At 49.6% G+C, this 26,566-nt stretch overlaps 1 protein-coding gene and 1 long non-coding RNA gene across 3 annotated transcripts in view; one reads left to right on the top strand and one right to left on the bottom strand.

Annotated features, from left to right (window-relative positions):
- The window catches only part of LOC143639764 (uncharacterized), a 31,292-nt gene extending 29,137 nt beyond the window's left edge, over positions 1–2,155 (bottom strand). The window contains exons 1-2 of the long non-coding RNA XR_013154791.1: positions 1,902–2,155; positions 234–434 (exon numbers count right to left, since the gene is read on the bottom strand). This is a non-coding gene — a long non-coding RNA (uncharacterized LOC143639764). The remainder of the gene's footprint in view (positions 1–233; positions 435–1,901) is intronic.
- Positions 2,156–2,343: 188 nt separating this feature from the next.
- Positions 2,344–25,942, top strand: Pnpla4 (patatin like domain 4, phospholipase and triacylglycerol lipase). 2 transcript variants are annotated; one of them, XM_077107840.1, is made up of 7 exons: positions 2,344–2,378; positions 3,563–3,747; positions 7,676–7,770; positions 7,940–8,075; positions 17,604–17,669; positions 24,899–25,051; positions 25,766–25,942. In XM_077107840.1, the coding sequence occupies exons 1-7, from the start codon at positions 2,348–2,350 to the stop codon at positions 25,895–25,897; spliced, it is 798 nt and encodes a 265-aa protein (XP_076963955.1). In that variant the 5' UTR covers positions 2,344–2,347; the 3' UTR covers positions 25,898–25,942. The 2 variants fall into 2 exon arrangements, with proteins under 2 accessions (XP_076963955.1, XP_076963956.1); XM_077107841.1 differs by lacking the exon at positions 2,344–2,378 and adding an exon at positions 2,749–2,854.
- Positions 25,943–26,566: the final 624 nt, after the last annotated feature.

Genomic DNA, 26,566 nt, shown 5'->3' on the forward strand with positions numbered 1-26,566 from the left:
CGGAAATCCAACCTTCAAAAGAAACACGTATTGATTCCATACTGGGCGCCAAGCACCATGCGCGGTACAGAAACGACAAAGACGAATGGGAACGATATTCTTCCTTACGTGAGGGAGCTGAACTTTTTAACTAACTACATGGAAATATGATTGAGGATAGAACAGAGAGCAAAACAAACATGTTTAACATTTTAAGAGTCATAGAGCACATAGGTGGCTCCAGTGAGACTTACAATCGGTGGCGTCACACTCTGGAGGAACACGGTACCCTTATCTCTCCTGGAGGTGATGGATGCCCAGCTAAACAATCTGCTGAACCAAGCAGGGACAGGCCAGCTTGGGGTGTCCACCTGAGCTGTGCAGTGCAGAGGTGTTCACCTGCATCTTAACAATCAGGGACAGGCCTTCTGCCAACACCATCCCAGGGTCTGATTCTGCAAAAGAAAAAAAGGAAGAAAAAGAAATCGGGGCTATCCTCAGTCTTTCCGTGCCACCAGACCAGTTTAAACCAGACCACTGTCTTAGTCCACTCCGGTGGCTGAGAGAGAGGACCACAGACTCTGTGGTTTAACCAGGACAGACGTGAATTCCCGTAGTTCAGAAGGCTAGTCCTGAACGAGGCCTTTTGCAGGTTGTGGACTTCTGCTGCAGGTGTACCTTCCAGTGGTAGAAACAGGGCTTTGGGGTGTCCCTCTTGTAAGAGCACTAATCCAGTTCATGAGGGCCCATCCTTGGACTCCCTACCTCCCCAAGGCCCACCTCCTAACCCCATCACACTGTGTGTGGAGATTTAAACACATTCATCTGGGGAGGCATGCCAACACTCAGGCTCTTGCATCGTTAACCTAAATAAATACCCAGGGACGCTGTTAACTTCCTTTTTTCTTTTGGTACCCGGGATTGAACTCGGGCACTCAACCCCTGAGCCCCGTCCCCAGCCCTATTTTGTATTTTATTTAGAGACAGGGTCCCCCTAAGTTGCTTAGGGCCTGCTTTTTGCTGAGGCTGGCTCTGAACCGGAGGTCTTGCAGCCTCAGCGGCCCAAGCCTCCTCTGGTATTACGGACCTGTGCCACCCAGCCCAGCCCATAAATGAGTTTTGAGCCTGGTAGTGTTTTCAGGCTCAGCTGTCTTAGCAAACTTACACGAATTAAACCCCAAATAATCTAATTCCTCAATCAGAAATGTCCTGGAACCGAGGTGGCTCCCCCCAAGGGGGAGGAGAAAGGGTAAAAAATACACCAAGGCAGAGGCTATTTGATAAGCTGTCAGCTTCCTCCCTTCCTCTTTGCTGAAGGAAGAGGCCCCCTGGCAGCTGCCAGACTCGCTTCTCCATCTGTGGTCACAGAAAACCTCTGTCGCCAAACCAGGGGGACCACAGAACCTGCGACGGCCATTCCTGAGACTCCTGCAGCCTGGATTATTAGGAGGAGGACACTGTTTGAAAAAAGAATTGCCAGAGCCCTTCCAATCTGGGTCGGGCCGTTTCTTGAGTCTGACCCACGGCCCAGAGTGACACTGGACCTATTTACTGAAGGACCTCCAGGCAGCAGGAGCTTTAAAATCTTTTGAATAACCAATAAACAAAAAATAAAAAATAAAATAAAATTGAGCTTTTAACTCCTATTTGAGCCTCCCCCTTCTGCAGATGAGACACCCAGAAGGGCTCAGAGACATCGCCCATCCTGTCCAAGGTCACACAGCCTACAGCCACGTGGGGATGTGAAAAGCTGCCCCCACGTCGTGGTCCAGCCTTTCCAGGAAGTGCTTAGGAAAAACAAAAAAACAAAGGTGGGCCTTGAAAAGCCGCGGTGCGAGCTGCCCCAACCCAGCCCCCCTCCTTAGTCTCGCGGAACAGCGGGGGCTTTCGGGAGGGCGCGAGGGCGGGGAAGAGAAACGAACCGTTTCCGGGACACAGACGGAGAGGAGCAAGCGCTTCCGGAGCACGGCCCGATGAGGGTCATTAAAGGGCAGCAGGTTCGCAGGGGACGGCCAGCCCTCAGGTCGCGCTGAAGGGGTCATAAGGGTTAAGACGCATCTCTAGATGGCTAAGGTAGCATAACTCGACACGAAAAGGTTTTGTCCTTGCCCGCACCAGAGGACACCCGGCCGAGCGGTAACGTGGGCGCCGCCATGTTGGGCGCCGCGGTTTACAGAGAGCAGGCGGGCCTCCGCCTCGGCGTGGTGACGTCACAGACGTGAGCGGGAGGCGGGGGAGGTACCGCCCCCTCTAACGCCAGACCTTCATGGGCGGGCGCGCGACGAGCGGAACTCGGCTCTGATAGGTGGCGCCGCATTGAGTGACATCCCGCTTCCCCCTTCTGGTTAAGGATCAGCGGCCCGGGGCCATGCACGCGGAAGTGCCTCAGGCTGCCATTGGTAGGACGGAGCGCGGGGGCCGAGCGAGGCTCCGGAGGGTCAGGGTGGGCTGCCCCGGGGGTGGAGAAATGAGGCAGTAGCCCCACCTACCCCGGGGCAGCTGGAGACCTCCCGGTCTGCGCCTGATGGGCCTGACCACCTAGAAAAAGACCACCCAAATCCCGCCTGCACCCCCCACGCCTGCCCAAGTAGACTCAAATCCTGGGCTGGGCCCTGCTGCGCTGGCCCGGATTCCCCGTGCAGCCTGCAGAGGCTGAGCCTCCCCCCTGCACGGGGCCCAGCTGGGGGTATCAGCAGCAAACCGTCCCTCAATTCCTGGTCCAGCCCGGGTGCCTCGCCCCAGTGCCCCAGAATAAGGATTTGTCCCCCCCCAGGAAGCCAGGGTGGACAGGCGTGTGGGGACAGGGTTTCCTTCATACGTCGGCATATTGTGTCCACCGGGGCTTTGAAGCACACACAGCACAATTTCTATTTAGGTGTGTGGCAAGTATACCGTGGTGGAAATTCATTATAGGAGGCCTTCTGGACCTTTTGTCAGCCATGACCTCAATTTGTCTCCAGCTACTTGGGAACGGACGGTGTTGCATGGTTGGATCACAGCTGATTGCATTATTAATTTATCAGGGGTATCAGAATTTTTTTAAAAGATAAGGATGCCTATGATGGAAATGGAGGTGGACCAGGACCTCTCTTTGAGATTCACTGATGCACTTCCAAAGAGCAAATGAATCTGTTGCTCGCTTGGAATTTGATGCAGTCTCTAATCATTGACCCATTTTGCAAGAGCAACCATCCCCCCAGCAGAAAGTTACAAAAGTTCAAAAAAAAAAAGCTCAGAGGACTTGCCAGTTGGAATTTATACATCTGTTTCTTGCAAGTAATTAAAAAGAACAAGTATGGAAAGTTGGGCGTTTTGTTGTTGTTTTAATAATTAACCAGAGTATTGAATCCATGTTAAAAAAAAAAAAAGAAAAAGAAAAAGAAAATGGTTCCCTGAAAAACTGCTGGGATTTATTAGAATTCATTGAAACAACTGCACTTAGAGAATTATATGTTAAAAGAAAACCATGGCACGAAAACAGGTGCAAAATTACGCAGTGTGTGGAATAAACTATACTAATGTGTAGCTTTTTTATTATTTTTTATTTATTCATTTTTTTTTTTTTTCTTTGACGATTCTGCAGGTAGAATGAAGCCCATCAACTTGTCGTTTGCAGCCTGTGGGTTTCTGGGCATTTACCACTTGGGGGCAGCATCTGCATTTTGCAGACATGGCAAGAGGCTGCTGAAGGATGTCAAGGCCTTTGCGGGGGCCTCTGCAGGATCCTTGGTTGCTTCTGTCTTGCTAACAGCGCCAGAAAAAATAGAGGTAATTAGGTAGTAAGGAGGCTGTGTTCCTCATTAAGAAATTAAAAGGGAATGGCGACAATGAGTGCCGACTCTTTACAGAGAAATCATGCTTTGCCTGGGAAACAAAAGGTTTAGACGTTTCTTTTAAGATGGACTCTTCAGGGATCTGTGCCCTGGGTTTGGAAGAGAAGATTATCTGGGGTGACAGTAAGACAAGGCTATAAAAATGCTCTCGAGTTTTTATTTAGCCTTAAGATTCCAGCGCTGTTTCTTGCAGCAAAGGATTTTTTCTTCTTTCTATGAGCATGAGGAGAGCACAGAGCCTATTTTCAAAGCCTTGAACATGTGGCCTGTACCTCTGCTCACCGCTATTTTCTAACCGACGCATAAATGAAACTGGGCACACAATTTCAATTAAGTGGAATGATATGGGAATTTAATTTGTTTTTAATTCTCCCCGTAAGTAGAAGCTCTGAATTCCAAGCAGTTTAACCAGAAGTAATAAAAAAATAGCCGTCATTAGGTATTTTCTTTAATGCAATCTATGTTTTTAAAATCGGTTTTCTGCTATCTGGACTGTGAACAAACATTCACCGACTCCCAGCTGGTTTCTATGGGTGGAGAAAATATTTGCTAATTACTTACACTGCGAAGGGCTTTGAACCCTCAGAAGACTGGGATTTAACCCATTCGTGCCGGAGAATGAGTCTCAAAGACTGCGGGGATTTTAAACATCAAAATGTCAGTCTCAGGTTTCAGGGAAGTTTTTCAGAAATCCAGCCACCTCATCTTTAGGTGGTTGGCGTTCAGAAAACTTGAAGAGTGACTAAAAGCCATAGTGATTACACAGGATAAAAACCCTGAGGTGTGAATCCCCCACCCCCAAGCCTGCAAAACCCTGTGCTTTGAATTGCAAGCTCTCGCTCCGCCCAGAACCTGCTTTCTTTTTCGCTGCGGCAAGCTGTGGCCTGGAGAGGCGGGGGGAGGGGACTTTCCCTTCCTGTTTCATTCAGTCTTTTCTTTAAGTGGAACAAATCTCTGAGCTCTGGCGTTGAGTCGATTTGATTTCTCATCCTCAGCAAATTTAGAAATGTATTAACTGTGATGAACTCTTTACATGATTTGGAAATGCTACAATAACATAGGCATTTATGCAGCTGGAATTCTGTGGTGTTAAGACGATGCCTGATTTGCTTGGATTGTTTTCAAATCAGATTACGTGGTTTTATTTTTTATTTTTATGTTTTTCAGGTTGGAAAATGGGTCACGTTGGCTACTCATGTTGCTGTGACTTTAGGTCTTTGGGGTGTTCACATTTGGAAGGTGGAAAATCATTCTCTTTATTGACCTTACGACATTCTCATTTCCTCCTTGGTCCGAATGTTTCTGCCCAAAGAGGTTTATTTTGTTTTTGTTTTTGTTTTGTTTCCACAGCTGGGATTTGAACCCAGGTCCTCACACACACTATAGGCAAATGCCCTACCACCGACCCACATCCCCAGAACGACCTTTTGGTGGAAGGCTGTTTCTTTTCTCTTTAGCAATTGGAAATAGCTGGTCGATAAAATTGCTTTTGTTTTGTTTTGGAAAACTCTTCAATCTACTCAAATCACAGGTTAGCTCAGTTCTGCTTAGTGGTGTGAATTCCTGGAGCTTTTCACTCTTGTGACGAATATGCAATTAATCTTGTTGTGAGCTTGTGCAGGTCTAATTAAGAGGAGCACCCTCCATGTCTAATTAAGAGGAGCCGGATGCTCCACGTCTTTGAGGTGGTGGGCAAATTGAGGCATGGATATGTGAGAAAGAGCCTGGAGCTGCAAAGCCTTCCCCAGCGACTGCCCCTCAATTCCTGGCCCAGCCTCAGGACTTGCAAGGAAGGCGTAGCATTGGTCACCGTGGGGCACTCAAAGGTGAAGAAGGCCACTCCTTATTATTGTCCTCTGCCGTCCAGCTCCCATTCACATTTAAAGTCCTAGCCCAGATGTCAGGCTGGAGGGAAGCCTCTCCCGCCCAGAGGCTGGGGGCTGATACCCACTGTATTGGCTTCCTGTTGATGCCGTAACCAGGGTCCACCAACGGGCGCCTTCAGACAGCAGGAGTTTATCACCTTATCGTTCTGCTCTGACACCGGACTCACTGGCCTCCAGGGTCAGCAGCCCAAGCTTGCTCCCCTGAGGTCCTCTCCTTGCCCTTTCCAGTTTCCTTGACTTTGGGCACCTTCTCCCTCTTCTAAGCCATGAGCGTGGCCTCTTCAATCCTTTTCATCTGAGACCCTTCTGCCTCCCCTTTTCTCTTACTTCAAGTTGCTACTACAAAATGCCTGAAAAAGCCAACTTACAAAGACAAAAAAAATGTGTGTGTGGGCGCACAATGTCCCAGAACAAATGGAACCAACCATGGCTTTGATGCTCTGATGTCAGATGGCAATGGCGGGAGCACTGGGCCGAACACATGGCTCACCTTATGGCCAGGAAGCAAAAGAGAAGAAACAGGGAGGACTGAGGCCCCCGTGATCCCTTTCAGGGCACACCCCAGTGACCTAAGGACCTCCCCGAGGCCCTACCCCAAAGGTCCACACGACCTCCCAACAGGGCCACCCCAGGGACCAAGTCTTTAACCCCTGGGCCCTTATGGGGACATCCAACCTGCAAAGTGCAGCACCTTCCAAGGGCTTGGACACTATGCCACCTCCCCATGGTGGCACTCAAAGAAAGACAAAAACAAAGATCTCCCAAATCTCAGGGACTAGCCCAGCATTGACTGAATTAACCAGATGATGAATCAAAGTGTGCAAGTCAAGAGGCCACGCCACATTAAGGAAATAAGGAAATGGCGTATTCTGAGCCCCATAGGTGTGGCCTTGACCCAGGTGCAAAGATTGAAGTTAACATGACCTGTTCCTGCACAAGGAGGAGGTTCCAGGACCTTTCACAGCGGCAGAACATAGATGAGGTGTTCCTAAGTAGCTGGTGGGGACCGAGGTAGTCAGACAGAGCCCAGCAGGGGAACAGGTTTCAGATACAAATCGCCTTCTCAGCTTAGGGGCTGGTGGAGGCCAGAGGTCTAAGCTTAGCCATATATTCTGAGTTTACTCCTAGTCAGGAGACTGTGAGGTCAGATACCAAAGTTAACAGAAACGGCTACTCAAGGGCTCTGTAAGCACAATGCCCAGCTCAGGCAGGGTCCAGCCTCTGCAGGATCTTTATAATGAACGTGCGGCTCCTTCAGGGAACCTGACTTGCTCAGAATGCAGACGAGGATTCAAATCCTGGCTCCCACGTGCATTTCTGATGTGCTGTTGGGAAAGGTCATCCAATCTGTGCAGGCCTCGGTTTTCTTACCTGCCAAGTGAGGGGATTACTCCCAGTTTGCAGGGTCCCATGAACATGCCCATACCGTGACAGCCGCCGGCCTTGGTGGATCCCAGCCCTGGGTGCACAGGAGCACCCCTGCCCCAGGGACTTGTAGGCTGTGCAGTGCTCAAGGCACACCCCCAGAGACAGCCAGGGTGCTTTCTGCATCCCGTTGTCATTCATCTGTGCCCTTGTGGGGCTGCAATTGAAATGCTTCTGAGGCCCCGGAATTGGGGAGGGAGAGAGGGTTAATTGTGCGTGGCAATCTGTAGAGGAACGTTCTAAATTAGAATTTCAGTCGAGTCTTCAAGGCCTTTTCAATTCTCCAGTAAGGCCATTTGAGGTGGCTTAAAAAGAAAGAAAAAAAAGAGAGAGAGAGAGAGACAAATTGTAAGAACAAGTAATTTGCCCTGGGCCTAAGAAGAGTGGATAAGGAGAAGGGAGTGGGGAGGTTTGCACACCTGTGCAAAAGAGTGTGGCATCCTGTGTCCGGCTGGGTGGGCATGTGCAGTCCAGAGCAATGAGCAGAATTTTGGAATGGGGATGAATTCATGTGGACAGCGCAGAGGGCCAGATATTCATTTCTTTTTTCAGGAGTGTAACCGGTTCACCTATCAGTTTGCTGAAGAAACCAGAAAGCAGTCCTTTGGGGCGGTGACCCCCGGTTATGACTTCATGGCCTGGCTGAGGTATATGTTTACACAGCGCATTCCCCCCCCCACCAAGTACTGGAAGACAGCGTGTTGAACGCTCTCCAACAAAGTGTGCCAAGCGCAGCCCTCGCTCTTGTGAAATATTTACAAAGTTGCTCAATAATTAACGGTGAGTAATGCGTGCGGCTTGCTTTTCCTTCTCTAGGAGCGGCATGGAGTCCATCCTTCCTCCCAACGCCCACGAGCTGGCCCAGGACCGCCTGTACGTCTCCATCACCAACACCAGAACCAGGCAGAATTACTTGGTCTCCCACTTTCCCTCCAGGGAGGACCTGATTAAGGTAGCCCAGCCGCATTTCCCATTTGCTAAAAAAAAAAAAAAAACAAATGCTGATTTAGATACTTCCTAGAAATAATAAGCATCGCTGGGCTCTTCAGATCCGGGGCCTGGCACCAGGCTGATAGATGATCAGGGCGCGGTAAATTATGTGTCTGATGAATGGCTCCCCCAGCCTCCCTCCCCAGGCCGCCAGGCCCACGCCTCCTCTTCTTGTCTCCTCATTTTCAAGCTTCACCACTTACTATGGGAAGCGAGTTGCGGGTGCAGTTTAGTAGCAGTGATACTCCCTGAAATCGGCCTGGCTGATACTGGGTAGTTTGTGGAGGAGCGTCCACATGGACGACGCTCTTCTTCCATCCGTCCAGAGTCGTCTGTGAATCGGGAGCTGTGCCTTAGGACAGTCCTTTTATTTTTTTTAAATTTTTTTTTCAATATTTATTTTTTAGTTGTCGTTGGACACAATACCTTTATTTTGTTCATTTATTTTTATGTGGTGCTGAGGTTCGAACCCAGGGCCTCTCACGTGCCAGGCCTCCTTGATCCAACCTGACTGGACCTGTCCGGCTGCCTGTCTAATTCTGGCTTCAAGGCTATCCTGCGGGACCCTGGGAACCAGTTCTGGATTCCGAGTCTCAACTTTTTAATCTAATGTTCAGTTTTGTTTCTTCCATTTTATTTTAGATGCCTTTCTCTCCACGGGCATGTGAAAATTGCTTGGTGGAGAATTCATTATCTCTGGGCAATGCTTCTACTGGTTAATTTCCAAAGAACAGCGAGCTTTGCTCAGGTGATGCTTGAGTGTTTGTGTCTCGGGAAGGGCGCCCATTTTTAGAAAAGGGGGCAGATTTTCCTTAGCCCTTTTGTGTGAATCATGGCGACTTTGGATAACACAGAGAATTATGTTTTGATACAGCAGGAGGTAATGGGTTGAGACTGCAAAACTCTGCCTGGGTTAGACAGCAGGTGCACTGGTTTTTAATATCATCTTGATGCTGCAATCCGGAATGCTTGGTGAAATGGTGAATCAACATGCAGAAATACTCAGCGTTCCTGTTCACCCCCATCACTTATAACCGTCTCTTAATCTTAGACAAAGAATTTTCTTTCGTGATCTTATTATAAATCTTATTATACTATTCTGTAGACTTAGACAATATCAAGAGAACAGCTGGTCACCCCACACCGGAGTTGTCTCAGGCTATCGATGACCCATGCAGACACACAAGGACTGGCATTTCTCTTCTGGCTCGCCTAGGAAGAGATGTGGGCTGCTGTGATGTAAAAGAAGCAGGGACCCTTGCCTCCGCTGTCATATTTTCTTCTAATTGAAATATGACGATTGTACGTATTTACGTGGTTCATAATGTGATTTTCTGATCCTCGCGCACAATGGCAAAACGATCCAACAGGGCCATTAGCAGGTCCGTCACTTGCAACAGTCATCATTTCTTTGGGTATATGAAAAACCCTTTCTTCTAGCAACTTGGAAATATAGAATAAAATTACTATTGCCACTCTACACCAACACCAGGACTTATGCCTCTTAGGTACCTGTATTTGGTACCCAATAGCCACCTTCTTTCTATCTTCCCCACCCGGTTTATTGGCCAGGGCCTCGCATCCCGCACCTCTTACAGCTCGGTTACTTTAGCTTTCGCTGTTTGGCAGGATGCTCACGCCAGGAGGACAGAGATTGCTGGTTTGCCCATAGCTGTCCCAGGGCCCGGGACATGGCTAGCCACGATGCAGGGGCTCCACCAACACGTGAGAAATGAATGAACACAAATGAAGACATAAACCAGCTGAGGTGGCATCTATTACAATGGCCCGCTTTAAAAGTAGGAAGTGGGTCCCGCAGGCTCCATAACCTGTGCAAAATGCTGTAGCTAGTTAGTGGTCCAGCTGGTGGACAGTGCATTCTCTAGAATTCTGCTCCGGTCACACCTCAAGCTAAATAAAAACAGTCATCTTTTCTGTCCCTTTGGGTTTGGTCGGCAGAATGCGGGCCCTCAAAGACATCCGTACCTGAATCCCCAGAGCTATAAAGACAGACACTGATGGTGCCGGACAGTTTTGGGAATGTGATATGGCACATGCCTTCAGAAAGGAACGTGCTCCTGCATTGTCCCAGTGGACCCAGGATAAGCAGATGAGTCTTGAGAAGTGGAGCCCTGTCCTAAACTGGATGTGCTGTGGCTGATTCTGAGGTGTGAAAGCCGTGTTCAGGTGCAGCTGCTAGGGGCGGCTCCCCACTGACGGGGAACCTCAGCCTTGCGACCCTATGCAAGTGACTCCATCTTGTACCTGGATGAGCAAGGAAAGGATTCCTCTCTGGAGCCTCCAGACGGGAACACAGAGCCCTGCCTGCAACTGAATGCTGCCCTGGTACCACCCACAGCACAATGGGACCTCCCGTCAGCATGCGCAGGGCTGTGTCTTGTTTGAAGCTCTGGTCTGGGTGGTCATCTGTCGTGCAGCGATGCCAAACTCTTGCCATAGGGCGGCACCATGTCTCCCTGATTCCCGGGGTTATAACTACGCAGAGAACTGGTGCGATTATTTGGGTTCATCAAACAGAGGAGAAATAACTGATGCCCATGTGTAAGGCCTTGCAAGGAGACTATTGAATAGTTAGCATTTGTCCGGGGTTCTACAAGAAGCCTTCCCCATGTTTAGCAGAATGCTTGAACCCTTTCAGACGAAAATGAAGGGTTTCCTTTGTAGCAGATGGTGACTACAAAAATATATGAAGTAGCCGCTTGGAACAGGCATGAAGCATTTAGTTGAACCGAGTAAGAATGGTGAAGACCGGGAAGGAGAGCCCAAACCCAGCAGTGTGGGGGGGCATGCAGCCAACCCCTTGCCAGCAGCCACTTTGTCAAGTTTAAATGTTGTGATGGAAGAAGGAGCCGGGGAAGGAGGTTGTCTGAGACAGTGTGACCCGTTTGGCCCAGTGGACGATAAGCCAGCTGTTGAAATGAGTTTTACAAAAGAACACCTTCACGTGTGGGAGGCAAAGTCCAAGACTCAAATCCCCCTCCTTGAGGATAGCCTTTGGGATTTTATTCAGATAAAGAAGCTGGGTGAGGGCCAGATGAGGTGGCGCACACCTGTAAAATCCAAGTGGCTCAGGAGGCTGAGGCAGGAGGATCATGAGTTCAAAGCCACAGGAGGCTGAGGCAGGAGGATCATGAGTTCAAAGCCAGCCTCCGCAAAACTGAGATGCTGAGCGGCTCAGCAAGACACCTGCTCCGGACCAAGTGGGATTCTGTGATTCGGACAAAATGGTTTCCAAGTGCCTGAAACGTAACCCAGGCAACCGTTGTCCTCATAACCCAGAGGTCAGAGGTGTCACCTGCAGCAGAGCTGATGGAAGACGGTTTGTCCCCGATCTGCATGGCCTCCACAGCCTCAGTGGAGCCAATGGAAGGCAAGGAAGGAAGAGGGCGCGTGGGCTCAGTCGGGGAAGTGAAAGTACCCAGGGCTGCTCTGTGTGATGACCCCAGGCAGCTGTGTCTGTGGGCGGGTGACGACCAGAGTTAGCAGGGGTCCTCCCGCGCTGTCTTGGAGGCTGGGGTCTTCTTTTGATGGCGCTCCGGTCCTTGAGAAGTGTCCTGTTCGGGTTTGAATCTGGAGTGTCCCCCCCCGAATGTATTAATGGATGGGTCCCCAGTTCCGCAGAGTTCAGGGAGGGGATTGGGGAACTGGAGGACTCTGAGGACTCTGACCTCGTCCCCTGATGGATCAGCAATGGCTGGCTCGTGGGTAATGGCGGAACCCATAGGAGAGGGAGCCTGTTGGAAGAAGGAGGTCCCTGGGGCATGCAGGGCCTCTAGTCCCTGGCCCCATCCTCCCTGTCCCTGCTTCTCAGCTGCCATGAGCTGAGCAGCTCTGCTCCACACGCCCTCCTGCCGCGATGCTGTGCCCACCTCAGGCCCAGGGACACTGGGGCCACCTGTGTAGGGGAGAGACAGAAACAGCGAGAGACTGAGAGGCCGACAAGGGCTCGAGTTAGGGTGGAGGAACGCGGGAGAGTGTAGATGCAGTGCCCTGGTTGCCTTGTGTGTCCAGCGCTGTCATGAGCTCATTTCTCCGCCCCCTGCTAGGTGAGTTCCTTAAAAGTGCCTGGTGCTTCCCTGGGCACCCGCTCACCGCTGCTCCTCGGTGTAGACAGGGTGCTGTGTGCCTGGAAATACAGCCTTGAACCTGGGGCTTACAACGTGTGTGTGTGTGTGCACGTGTGTGCACCTGTGTGCACCTGTGTGCATGCGCATGTGTGCAGGTTTAGGCCTGTCAGTCCTCTCTGGGGTCATGCACCCTGGCTCCCTGCTGCAAAATGATTCTTTCGACTGATGATGTGATGCTTCCGATTGTTTCCCAAGAGCCTCCCGATGTCCTCATTATCTGTGTGGCCAAGGATTCATTTTATCTGGGGCTGTTATGGTTTGGGTCCCGAATATCCCCCTAAAGCTCAAGGGCTGAAGGCTTGCCTCCTGGTGCAGCTCTGTCCCCGGCGGGGCTTTGGGGAAGCCATGGATCGCGAGGGCTCTGACCTCAGGGGTGGACGGAGCCACTGAAACCATGAGTCAAAGCTTATCCCCACTGGCCCAAGAGGTGTATTTCAGGTGCCTAAAGAAAATGTTGGGGGCTGGGGATCTAGCTCAGCTGGTGGAGTGCTTGCCTTGCATGCACAAGGCCCTGGGTTCAATCCCCAGGACCCACCTGCCCTCCACCGGTCACACAGGTAAAGTACAGCAGGACGATGAAAATACTCGCTCCTCTCTCCAGCACGGACCTGTGGATGTGAAACCCCTCCAGGACCCCTCCTCTCTTGATGGGCATGGGCTCCCACCCCCACCCCCTTCTTGAGCGTGGCCCCCTGGAGATTCCTGAATGCCCAGCTGGGCCCATCTTGCACATCAGCTCCTTCCTCTTCAGCTCCAGATTGTACTCTGGGCCGCTGTCCGCCAGAAGCAAGCTTACCACCAGCAAATCCAGGCTCATTGTAACATCGGCCTTCAGCAAAGCATAATCAGGGAGATAAATCCTTGGTTTAAAAGGAAGTCCTGCGGCAGCTGCGGGGCTGAGCAGAAGTGCATTTTAAATCAACGTGCCGACGTGGCCCAGTGACGTCTTCCTGTGGCACATCCTGAACCTCTTCGTGGGCAGAGTCGATGCCCACGTGTGCTCTGAGACATGTCCTTTTCACAGGTGTGAATACACCTCTATTTGGATGGCCAGGGAGAATGTCATCTCTAACAGTGTCCCCGGCTCTCCTGGGAGCAGGCACCCTGTCTCCGTTGCTCGATGACCTGAATTTCCTAGCACCCAGCTCCTTTGTAGCAGAATCTTCTCACATTTAGCTTTTGTGAAGGTGAAACCAGGACTGAATTTCAGATTGGCCATTATGTTGGCAGGGACTGGAGGAAGATAAATTTGAATCTGTCTTTGAATCTCAACGACACCAGCAGGCTCTGTATAAACAGCCAGATTCTCATTACACTTCACAGTAAACTTCAGGCATAAATGAAACTTGTGGAGAATTTATACTCGAAGGAAGTTAAGCCACATAATTTTCTAAACACCCCCTTTTTCTATAAAATGCAAAATGAAAAGAGCCAGCGAGAACGTGTCCTGAATACGCCCTGGCCAATGTTCTGAGCTGCTGCCACGGGAAGCCACCAGCTTTGATTTTCATCCTTGTATATTTAAGTAAGAATAAGATGAAAATCAGTGGTTTTACACTGCACACCATGTTTAAAGCACTGTACCGAGAGGTGGGGCAGGAAGGTAAGCCTTTGCTTTTCTCATCAGTGTGCCCGACCACTGAGCGCGTGACATCTGGGGACCTGTTGCTGACCCCAGTCTGCCCTGCCTGCGGCACGGTACGTCCATCATGGAAACAATGAGTTTTGCAAAAGGGAGTGGGCTCACCAAGCAACCCAGCAGAGAGGTAGGAGGTCCAGGTCTCCCATCTGCCTCCTGGAGGCCAGGGTTCAGGATATTTGTGGGATAAAGAATCAGGGGGACTTTGGGCTTTGGGAAGGGTGACTGGAGGTGAAATAATTAGTGACGTGGGTGCCCAATCTTCACGGCTCCTTACGGTGTGCACGTACGGTCATGGGTGCGAGCAGCTCTGAGGGAGGAGTTTAACCCTCTGACATCGAAAGGCCACCCACCCCGGGACCCTTGGGCAGACCCAGAAGAAAGGTAGGTGGTTCCAGCCAGTTGACGCAGACAAGAGGAGCCTCCAACTTCCTGAAATCCACTTAGGCATCTGCTCCTCTCACTTCTCAGTATCAGAGGTGTTTGCCGTGGCAAAGTCACCAGGAGTCCCTTGCTTGCTAGCTCACCTCTGAAATTGGTGATAAAAACCAGTAACAGGGCTGGGGTTGTGGCTCAGCAGGGGGTGGGGACAGGACGACCCTTCCTTTGACATCAGCGGCTCTCGATGTCTTGAGATGGATCGGTGACGCTGGTGTCCTGGACAGGACGTCGCCCAGGCTGAAAGACACACGTTGGGACCCAGTGTTGTATTAAGCCGCCTTCGCCTGTCAGTCCCCACCTCCCTCCTCATGAAATCCTGTCTGCCTGCAATCAAATGGCCGTAAGGAAAGCCGCTTCCTTCTTAACTGCCCAAAGCTAATTTCCTCACTCAAGTTGCCTTCATGCAGAGATCACCAGGCCCTAAGAAGGGAGAGTGAATAGTGTCAGGAAAAAAAACGCGTTGGTGTAGGGGCACGCACTTTCAGCTCTCTGCACTTTCCATACCCTTCAGGAGGATTCTAACGGTTATTACCTGCAGGGAAGTAATTGAATCCCTTTTTTCTGCATCCAAATACCTCAAAACAGCCCCAGGCATGAAATCGCCAACTTCCCGTTACACTCCAGCTCGGTGGAGGAGGGTACTGTCCTGATTCTAAGGGTAGTGGATTTTTTTTTTTTTTTTTTTTTGCAGGGTACATATGTCTGTGCAGCCCAAGGAGACACACGTTTGATCCTTCAGAGACTTTAAAATGCGGCAGGCATTCCCCAGCACTGTCGCTGTGTCCTCGGCCACCAATGGTTCCAGGAGATGCTACGGTGCCATGTGGGATCCGCCCGCCAGCTTCATTAAACAGGTGGACTGTGCTTCAGAACATGCCTAGGATCCATCCGTGATGGCTTTTCATTTTAAGGGTGACCAATTGATGACAAGGCCGGATTCCGTTGGAGTAAATGCGATTATCTTGACTGTAAACAAGCTTTCTCTAAAAATGCCAACTACCGATTTTATCATCATCGCCACCACCAGGAGGCTGAGAGGGTTGGGACTGAGGATGGCGCTTTCCCACGGATTTCCTCCATGATCTTCAGCAACCCTCCTAAGGTGACCCTCGCTCCTGGCTTGGTCCTGGTGGAGTGGGCGTGGTGGAGGGACTGTCACCCCGTCCTGTTGTGCTACACAGTGAGACGGAGACCTGGAGCTGAGCGTGTTGATACAGGCAGGTCCGCCCTGACTGGAGGGCTGTCAAATCTCCAGCGAGCTTGTTATTCTACCTCGCGATAAATAAATGAACGACGGATCCATAAACACAGAAAGAAAGGGGATACTCCCCTCCCTCCGGGAAGCACTTGTACCAATGAGCGTGCACTGGGTCTTTGCACAAACAAGTGATTAAGAGAGAGAGAGATGCATGAAATTGGCCACGAAACACACAGGATGCAAGACCGGACTCAGTTCCTGGCCCTGGAAAACATCCAACGGAAGGTGTGTTTGGTGTTAAAATAAACCCAAACCCAGGTGCGGGCAGAAGCCCTCATGAGCTCAGCCACCCTTGGGCGGGCCATGTCGTCGCCTTGAGCGGTGAGAGAGTTCAGGCCGGCGCTGGGGGGTGGCGCACAGCAGAGTCCCCTCCCTGGTGTGCGCGGCTCGTGTGGGCACAGGCCCCGCTCTCAAAAGGCCTCATCCTGACCCAACACCCAGCTGTCAACATCTTGGGATTTGGGGCACTTTCTGAACAGGGAAAACCGGCGTTTGCTTCTTGCACGGGGCTGACAGATTACAGAGCCGGTTCCAGCACAGAGATCCAGCGTGATGTGCCAGAGCTGGGTGACCCGGGGCTGATGGCCTGGTCCTCTCCTGCCGGCGTCCCTGTGCCGGGCTGTTACCGTGACGTTGCCACTTCAAACCGCCGTCCCCAGAAGCTTCCTGAGCCGCCTGTCAGGAGCCTGTTATTGTGGGAGCTCTCATAACCAGGACCTCCGTCTGTCCTTGACCCCAAAGTGCCGCCAGCAGCCTGGGCCCTCCTTCTCTGTCTTGCTATTGGAAGTGACGGCAGCAGCCTAGTGCCCCGTGGAAGAGGCCCCAGAGCCTTTCTTCCTTGGTTTCTGTCCGTCATGAGACAGGTGCAAGGAAGAGCCACCTCAGGAGGAAGCGCACACCACGGCTCAGGGACACGGTGCAGAAATGACCACGTAGGGAGGGCTTCCCGCCCCCGCAGGCTCCTGCCCTGTGGGGTGCAGCCCAGGGGAGACTTTCCTACAGAAATCCCCTTACACTGTCGCCCAGGCCTGTAATTGAGTGGCAGATCAGCATAAATAGGCTTTTGAGAGCTGACCTAAAAAAGTCATACCTATGATATCATTTCTTGGGGGGAAATGCCTTCTGAGTTCTAGATAATTCTAAACAGATGATTTATAAGCCAGCGTTGGGGCTCGAATCCATTTCTGAATAATGTATGTTGGGGAAGAATAAAAAGCCTCATGAAATCTTTGCCGATAAACAGCCACAGAGACTTTCCCTTATCAGCTGAAAGATTAGAGCTTCAATATTCAGCGTCTCAGGCCGCGTGTTTTCAAACAGAGCCCTCGCTGGCGATCCCAAACCGAGGCTGCTGCCGAAGAGAACATTGAGATTTCGGGAGAGCCGTCAGAGCTCGGCTGCTCCTCTTGGAAGAACCGATCATATCCTAAATGACAATCATTTCCCCCTTTTCAGACGGAAGATAGCGTCTCATTGGTCTACTTGCATCGCATGGTTCCTTTGCTGGAACGTGGAGTGTCTAAAAAACGTACCGTCCCCTTTGCCACATCCTGGTAACATCCGTTGGGGCATCCTGAGCTGGGGGGAGTTAATCTCCCCTAAAATAACCAGGGGGGCTCCTCTTCCACAAAAGAACAGGGCAACTTTAAAACCATTTTCCCAGAAATTGATAGAACATTAGGAATCATCAGTTAGCAACTGCAACCCGTGCAGATTTCAGGAATTGAGATACCAGTTTCAAAAGGACTTGGTCTTGAACAGTTAAACCACTGACTTTGACTTAGGAGTATGTCGTTCACTCATTTGGAGAGCGTGGATTTGAACCTATGATTTTAGGGCCTTCTTGGATGTTGAAAGCGTTATTTTTTTTTATTACGTAAGTGTGAGCATTCGTATCCGGACACGAGTGGAAGGTGTTCATGTCGTAAGAGTTTCGTTCTAAATGGTGTCGCAGCTTTCTAGGTGGCCTCTCGAGTTGAGCCCTCTCTCTCTTTGTGCACCTAGGTTCTGCTGGCCAGCAGCTTCGTGCCCATCTACGCGGGACTGAGACCAGTGGAATACAAAGGGCAGGTAATGTCGCCGTAACGAAGGAGCTAACGCCAGTCTCCCCAGAAATCCACCTCCTCCGAAAGGGGCAGTTTCCCATATTCTGGTCCAGATCCATGGGTACGCATTCCTTGCATAAGTAGCTTTGTTTCTAAGAAGAAGAACCGGAGGGTCTTTGATACCTTATCAAAATCGGGGAAGAGGAATGATTGACAGGGATGCTCTTATTGTTGTCATTTAAAAATACCTTTGAAAGCAGGGAAAGAATTTGGTTTTCCTCATAAGAACTGGTCACGGCTCCTCCTTTGAACGCCACGTGGTCCTGGTGGGACAAGCTCCAGGGCCCTGCACACCTGGCCCTGAGCCATGCGGTAGCTCTCTGCACCGCAGGGACACTGGGCCCACAGCCAGGGCCGGAGCGGAGCTTCACAAGTCTGCTGGCTCGTAGCTGGAGGAGGGGTCTGCGCTGGGACCTTGACAGACCTCAGGATGCCCGTTCCCGGGCTCTCCTGGTGTCCTGCCCTGTTTATTTGGCCTTCCCTGGGATTCTTGGCCTAGAGGGACTTCCCCTGGGCAGGGCACAGACAGAAGGCTGAGGAAGAGGAGGAGAAACGGCTGCAGAAAGACCTCACAGATACAATGAGGACCCCAGAGCGACTGTCCACTCTCAGTTGGACGACTTAGTAGCCACGTGCTTACGACATATCATCTGTAGGGATGTGCCTGTCTTTAGCAGTCTGAAATCCTCATTGTGGCCAATTAGAAGCAATATGCCCAGGGAATTTTTTTTAAGAGTCTCATAAAAATTCACCTATCATCTTATGAAAACTAGGTAAGCTTTCCTAGTATTTCCTATTTTTGACACTGTCAGTCCTAGCTAAAACATATTCAGTCTCCAAGGAAAGTATGACCTATTTTGTCATTTAAAATTTTATTTGCAATATATCACACTCTGAATGCATCGTTAAAGTATTATTTTCCCTCTCGAAATGAGGTTGGCATTTATTTCTACATTACATTTTGAATAGACTTAAAGTTGCTATCAAAAAATCAGCTTTGTACTGTGAACATTGGTTTTAGAATGATCTGAAATCTAAAATAGCTTTTACTTGAAAGTACCCTTTATAATATACTCTACTCATTACAAAAATGGGAATTATGGTTAAGAAAAATCCCAAGGCATTTCTTGAGATTTTGCATTACCATCAAAAGAGGTGTGTCAGTTCATTCCAGGTTGCTATAACAAAATACCTAAGGTTTGTACTTTATAAACAAAAATGGTTTTAAGCTCACAATTTGCAGACTGACAGTCCAAGGCTGAGTGAGCCCACTGTTGAACTTCTGGTGAGGACTCTCATTTTATCTGGACTGATTGCCGTGTAGCTCCAAGGTTAGTTTTCTTAGTTTCCCCTGCAGGTGAGCGTGTCTACCCATTTAGTTGTTGGCCAAGAAGATGTAAACTGAAATACTGTTGGACTTATAGCAAGGAAGGTTGTGTACAGGCCAACGAGATGCAAGCCGAATTACCGTGAGACGCGTGGGAAGGGAGATTATACATTTTCTGTTCTTCTTGTCTTCCTATCCTGTTTCCTAGAACTTAGATGTGATGACTGCAGCCTCAGCATTCATTGTGAAACATGAGGTCAGAGATCACACCCTGGAGATGCCACGTAGTGAGCTGGGCTCCTGAATCGTTTTTCTTTTTTGCTGGGGAAGGTAGTAGGGGAGCTGTTTTACCAGTCTGTCGTGTGTATTCTTGTTACCAGTGAAACAAGTAAAGGTTCTGCTGTTGACTTTGCATGTGCCAGTTTCCAGTCGTATCTGCTGTAAGAAAGGGAGACATAAGAGGTCTTTATCTACCCAAGTCACTAAGCTAGAAGGGGAAATGTCCCCAGAATGATCTTTCATGTTGGCATCTCTGCTCTGTCTGCTCCTTTAGGGCTTTTCATAGACGCTACTCCTCATTTCATTTCTCTCCCTCCTCCACCCGCTGGCTTGGGCCGGTGGGACCGGAGGTTCCTGATGAAGTCTTGCAGGAAGTCACTTTGGACAGGAGCCCTGTGTCTCCTCTAAGCATCTCGTTTCCCTTTGCTGCTCAGTGGGGCCCGCAGCAAGGACCCCCAGGCGCGGAATGATCGACAGGGCCTCGTGTCATTCGCGCTAGGAAATGGAGTGGACAGGAGTCCTCCTGGCTCGCGGCTGACCTGCTCTCAGCCTGATCGTCTCCCCGTTCATCGGGTTTCTCCTCTGAGTCAGATTCTGCCCTCTTTCCTCCCCATCTTGAGGGGATCGTGAACGTTGCGTCAGAGACGTGTTTGGCTGTGGGTGTCAGCTCTCTATCTGACCCAGACTGCGTGGCAGCCATGCTGAAAACCCGTTGCTTCCTAGGTCGCAGTGTGTTCCTGCAGCCCGGGCTTTGGTTTGTCCGCTGGCTCGGGGCTCTCCTGAAGCGGGAGGCTGGTGTGCAAGCAGGGGTTAGAGGCAGGAAGCCCCCGGAGCGACCCCACTCGCAGGCCAGGTTATCCCAGAGGCGTGCCATCCATTTGGGACAGTCCCCAGAAGGAGCTGTGACGGAGATTCTCCAAGAGAGAACGTTAGCATCGCCAAATGGCTAACTGTCAGAATCACGACCGTGTCCACCAGGGCCCGGTGCAGGTGAGAAGAAAGACTTTAGGGTTTTATGGTTTGTTTGTTTGTTTTCTCCTTTGGTCTGAGTTAGAATCCGAGTCATATTTTTTATTTTATTTTTAGAAGGACGCCGATTGAGAATCTGTCGATTGCAGATCTCCCCCCTGAGCCTTTGCATTACGGATTAATGATCTTTGATTACTGACACATATGGGAAGGAGAGCTGTGAAATGCTGAGTTACCGTGCATTTATATAGAATTAGGACCACAGTCCTTAGGCTCCCGTTTCTTCCTGACTTAGGCATTTCCCACAAGACGCGTAATTCAGTCATCATCTCCGCGAACGGCCCGGCCGGGCTCTCGACCAGCTGGATTTGGCTGGTTGGAACCCTCGGTGTCAATGTACACTCACTCTAAGGTGAAAACTCTTATTTTTCCAGGATGTTTTAGACTTTTTTTTTTTTTTTTTTTGCACGGTCTATTTAATTTTTGGAACAGCGTGTCTGTCTTCCAGGGAATATTTATTATTAATGGCTGTACCTTGCCAACTGCTAAATCAACTCGATTTTTGGAGTCGCCGATTCTAAACAACTTTCAGAAATTCTGAAAGTCAGCAGCATCCAATAGAAGTTAGTACAAGAGTTTCCCTGGCCCCTTTTTAAAAATGTCATTTTAACTTGTGTCTCTTTGGCTCCAGAATCTCACCTCTCTCTTCTCTGTTCCTGTTTCTCTCCACTCCGAACGGGAGAGTCTCCTCTGTGTCCTAGGAGATAGGACTGTTTATGGATGCCCTTTCTGTGTTGTAGTTACCGTCTCATCGCCGTGACCAAAACACCTCGCAAAAGCAACTTGAAGCAGGAGAAGTTGATCGGGGCTCGTGGTTTCTCTCTCCGTCTCCCTCCCCACTCCTTACCCCACTATCCCTCTCTTTCTCCTTAAGAATTACTGAGCAAGAGTGTTCTGCTTGCCCTGACCATTTGAAGCCACTATCATAAAAGCAAAAAGATAGATTTGCAAATATGGAGTTGATTTTTTTTTCAAATCACATATATATTTTTCCCCTGGTGATTTTCCTGCCCCGCTGAGCATCACAGTATTTCACAGTGTGTGAATAAGAACATGAATTGAAAAGACCAACTCAAGCCTCTTTGCATGTAAACTCCACGGCAGTAGATATTTCTTCCTGCAATTTTTCTGTAGAGTATCAGGGTAAATATTTGACCGTGGGCATACATAATCTCTGTCCACACACCTGCCCAACTGTGTTGTCATAGTGGGAATACCACCATGGGCCATCTGTAAACCAAAGGACGTGGATGTGTGCCAATAAAACTTTATTTAAGGAAGGAAATGGTGGGCCGTAACTTACCAGGCTACAACCTAGAACAAGTAATTCCCCAAGATGCACTTTCCTCTTGTAAAATGAGGGGACCGGATACACAGTAGAGATATGGGGCATGGAGGAAAACATAATGTTTACGGAGTTAGCTCCCATCTGCAGCTTTAGGTGTCCGCTGGGGGTCTTGGAACATATCTCCCATGAAAGCTACATCACTGTGAACCCAGGCAATTAACACTAACGTGGCGCATGCTTGGAATGTGGTCAGAGACTGGAAGGCGGTAGTGGGTGAGCAGTGGTAATGAGGGGCAGCAGCCTAGGTCCAGCAATGAGCTTTATTAACATTGTAACCTTTTAATCTGTTCTTTTTAGTCATACATGACAGTAGAATGTAGTTTGACATACCATATATACGTGGAGTATAACTTATCCTAATTAGAGCCCATTGCTGTGGTTGTACATGATGTGGAGTTACACTGTATTCATGTATGAACATAGGAAAGTTACATCCGATTCATTCCACTGTCTTTCCTATTCCCATCCCCCTCCTTCCCTTCATTCCCCTTTGTCTAATCCAGTGAACTTCTATTCTTGCCTTCCCTGCCCCTTATTGTGAGTTAGCATCTGCACATCAGAGAGAACACTCTCAGCCTTTGGTTTTTTGGGGATTGGCTTATTTCCCTTAGCATTATAGCCTCCAGTTCCATCCATTTACCAGCAAATGCCATGATTTCATTCTTCTTCATGGCTGAATAATATTCCATTGTTATATGTACCACATTTCTTTATCCGTCCATCTGTTGAAGAGCACCTAGCTTGGTCAGCTATTGTGAATTGAGCTGCTGTAAACATTGATGTGGCTGCGTCCCTGTAGTGTGCTGATCTTAAGACCTTTGGGTATATGCTTAGGAGTGGGATAGCTGGGTCAAGTGGTGGTTCCATTTCAAGTTTTCTGAGGAACCACCATACTGCTTTCCAGAGGGGTGGCACCAATTTGCCGTCCCACCCTCAAAGAAGATAAAATGTTTGGGAGTCAATCTGACAAAAAAGGTGACAGAACTGTACAATGTAAACTGCACAACATGAAAGAAAGAAATCAAAGGCCTTAAAGACGGGAAGACCTCCCGTGTTCTTGGAGAGGCAGAATCAGCACGGTCAAAATGGCTCTGCTACCAAAAGCGCTGTCCGGATTTAATATAATTCCCATTAAAATTCCAATGACATTCTTCGTAGAAGTAGAAAAGGCAGTCATGAAATTCATCTGGAAGAATACGAGGCCCAGAATAGTCAAAGTAGTCCTCAGCCAGAAAAGTGATGCAGGAGGTTTCCCAATACCTGACCTTGAATTATACGGCAGAGCCATAGTAACAAAGACAGCATGGTATTGGCTCCCAGACAGACCCGCAGACCATTGGCGCAGAGTAGAAAACAGAGACTAATGCACATAAACACACTTATCTCACACCAGAGCATTTATTTTTCTTAAGGACGATTCGAGAACCACAGATGCTCAGGGCAGAAGCTACTGGCATGTCACATGCCACCTCAGGGCAAGAATGTGGAACGGCATGCAGGAATACGGGGCCAACAGCCAGAGAATTCCCGAATGGAAACACTAAGGGCAAGATTTCCACCTCCCTGGAGAGCACAGCGTGGAAAAATTCTTCCACTTTTAATTGGGAGGTCGGGGACTTATTTTTGTTGCTCCGGTGGCACTTTTCAGAGTTATGGGTGGAATCTGCACAGCTGAACGGAGGTGTTGCGTGTTCTGAGCCCACGATCTCGGGAGGGCTTAACTCCCGCGGGAGTGAGGCATGTGGCCCACAGAGCCCCCAGCCGGTGGGATGGCAGCCTGGGAGCACACAGAGGCCCTGGAATCGTGGCTGATGGAGTCATTAAGCCATCTGATGATTCTGTGTTTCCTAGTCATTTATCCAATCAGAACAAGCTAACAAGAGCCAACAGAATTTGGAAAAAGGATTTTCGATTCCCTGAAACAGCAGTCATTAACCCCGTAGTAAATTGCAACACTTTTCAACTTAACGAGCCAGATTGACCCCCTTTTCATTACGGTGAACAAGTCAGACGAGCTCGCTCTTGAATTCTCTGACACATCTTTAACTTTCCCTGATGATGAAACCTATCCAGGTCTGCACACCAGGGGCGACAGGCTCTGTTGAGAACGTCAAGTGAGATCATTTTGCAAGGCGCCCTGCTTTTCTTTTCTCTTAGGTATTTATGTAAATCAAGGCCCGGGGAGCCAGCCCGGGGATGCGGTCATATATTGGGGGGCCTTTGGTTTTACAAACCTCCCTTTTGTCGATTTCACTTATGTAACCTGCTATATTTAAAACACACGGAGACGCTGCGATCGTGTTTCTGCATATAGAGAGAGCCATACACCTACTTTCAGGTGTACAGATATTCATAGCCATATACATATGTGAAGTAATTGTATAATCTTAGGCATTGTGACAACATGCACATCATTCTGGGTCAGTTTTGTCAAATCTCTTATTTTTCAGTTGCCTTTCATTCCCTTTGTAGGAGTCGGGATCCGGCCAAGGCCTCCGTAACTCATAGAAATGCCAACCGTTTCCTCACCAGATTTCTGAGTCAAAGCAAGTCAGGAGGAATAGGAGAGACAGGGCAGTTCCTAGACGACAGAAATAGCACGTGTTCCTTCTCTTTTACCCTTGGCCTTGGAGCAGGCGGGCTGCAGTTGTGTGTTTCTACCAGAGCACGTCTCCTAGAGGCAGGGACCAAGGACGCGCTCACCTTGAGCTCTCCAAGGTCCCTCCTGCTTGCTCTGAGACCCGCTTAGTTTGCTTCTAGATTGTCCCCTGAGTGGCGAATGCCTTTCACCCAGCACTTACCACCCTCTGTAGCTTCAGAACATGCGCCTGTCTTTGTGCCCCCGGGAACCACTTTGCAAACCGAAGGGCTTCTCGTTGTCTTATGTATGTTTAACTTTGCTGCACAAAATGCCCATTTCTGATTCCGACAGTAAAAATGGGGCCTGCTCCCCGGGTGGGTGAGGTTTTCTGATTCCGCCCAGAGTTCTCCGTAGCTCAGTCAGCAACACATGCACAAAGATTTCCTTTGCTCCCGAAACAGACGCACAGTTGGATGGGCACCCAGACATTCTGATTTAGAAGGACACCCAAAGCGTGCACCTTAGGACCAGGAAGGCCAGTCACCGTGGAAAGGGCCCCGCGCCCCTTCTCTCTGCCTGGGAATCGGGCCACCGGTGGGCACTGACGTACGTGCACCTTCCTCTCCACAGAAGTGGGTGGACGGAGGCCTCACCAACAGCCTCCCCGTCCTGCCCGCAGGCCGCACAGTGACCATCTCCCCTTTCTGTGGACGGCTGGACATCTCCCCCCAAGACAAAGGGCAGCTCAGTGTGTACATTAAGGTCACCAACCAGGACATAATGGTGAGTCATTACCTTCAGTGACATTTAAAGTGCCCTAATCCACTGGAAATCCCCCCAGAATGAACGCAGCCTGCAGCCCGGCCTGGCAATTCTCCATCATGCCAAGAGACCTGGGGGCCTGGGGCTGTCAGGATGCAGTCTGTCTGCTGCTGGTTAACTGACTTTTTTGTGGGAGGAGAACTAGGCATTGAACTCAGGGTCCCTTGACCCCTGAGCCCCGTCCCCAGCCCTATTTTGCATTTTATTTAGAGTCAGGGTCTCACTGAGCTGCTTAGGGCCTCCCTTTGGCTGAGGCTGGCTTTGAACTCATGATCCTCCCACCTCAGCCTCCCAAGCTGCTGGAATTACAGGCGTGAGCCACCGTGCCCGGCTTAATTAACTGACATTTGCATAGCTTTTTCTTTCTCTTTGGCTCTTTCCCACATCAGTAAACTTGGTAGGCCAGCAGTGCAGTTTTCGATGGGGTCATTTATTTATTTAGAAAGATAGAAGAACTGAAATATTGGAGAATGTTGGAGAGATACTGGCATAAAAATATCTATTCCCTTAATCTCATGTATCTGGACCTGGGACGGTGGCATATTATCCAGGACAGGCCTGGCACCCCCTGGAGATGTTTGGGGTTGTCATATCTTGGGGTTGCTCCTGCTGTCTCGGGGGTGAAGGCTGTTAAACGTCTGTCCTGCAGCCTGAACTTGTGTCTTTCCCTCCTAGTTGTCCCTGCCCAACCTCATGAGGCTCAACCAAGCCCTCTTCCCTCCAAGCAGAAGCAAAATGGAAGCCCTGTATCAGCGTGGATTTGATGACACGGTGCAGTTCCTGCGCAAAGAAGACTGGTTTGAATAAAACGCCGGAAAGCGTAGAAGGCACAACAAGTTGCAGATCCTTCTGGAGAACGCCTTCTCATTAAACCCTTGTTTAAAAAAAAAAAAAAAAAATCTGCCAGGACTCTGTCAATTTAATTATGGCCCATTGCAATGTATTTATTTTTAATACTTGAATCAGTGCTTGGTGCAGGGAAGAGGGCATTTGATTAGAATTGGCAGCCTCCGGTGATGAGGAATGGTTTTTGCATCTCCTCCTGCATCAGCTCACGTGCTGATCCAGGCCACAGGGCAGGGGGTGGGGGAGGAATCTGAGAAATAGGCGGCATGCTTGAAGATCTGGGAGGAACTTAAATAGACAAAATGCTGCTGAACACCAAGCGCCAAGTAAACCCAAGTCGAGGAGCAAGAATTAAAATCCAGAGTAACCATGCAGAGCCCCGTTTTTAAATCACAGTGTACGGATGCCGCGTCCCACTTTCCGAAGCGGCATCCAATCACCGAGGGCTAATTTGCTGACACCGCCTTCAATCTTCAATCTGTTTTGATGGGGTTTCGCCAAGCATGAACTCCTAATTACCAAGAGGCACTTAGAAACAAACCAATTTAATGGCGTGGATTTAATTGTCCTGCATTCCTCTTCTTACCCCCAGGAAACCCTTTTTTAAATCAGTTTTATGGTTCTCAAAAG

Source organism: Callospermophilus lateralis, chromosome Y, assembly GCF_048772815.1.
Source record: "Callospermophilus lateralis isolate mCalLat2 chromosome Y, mCalLat2.hap1, whole genome shotgun sequence".
NCBI classification, from domain to species: Eukaryota; Metazoa; Chordata; class Mammalia; order Rodentia; family Sciuridae; genus Callospermophilus; species Callospermophilus lateralis.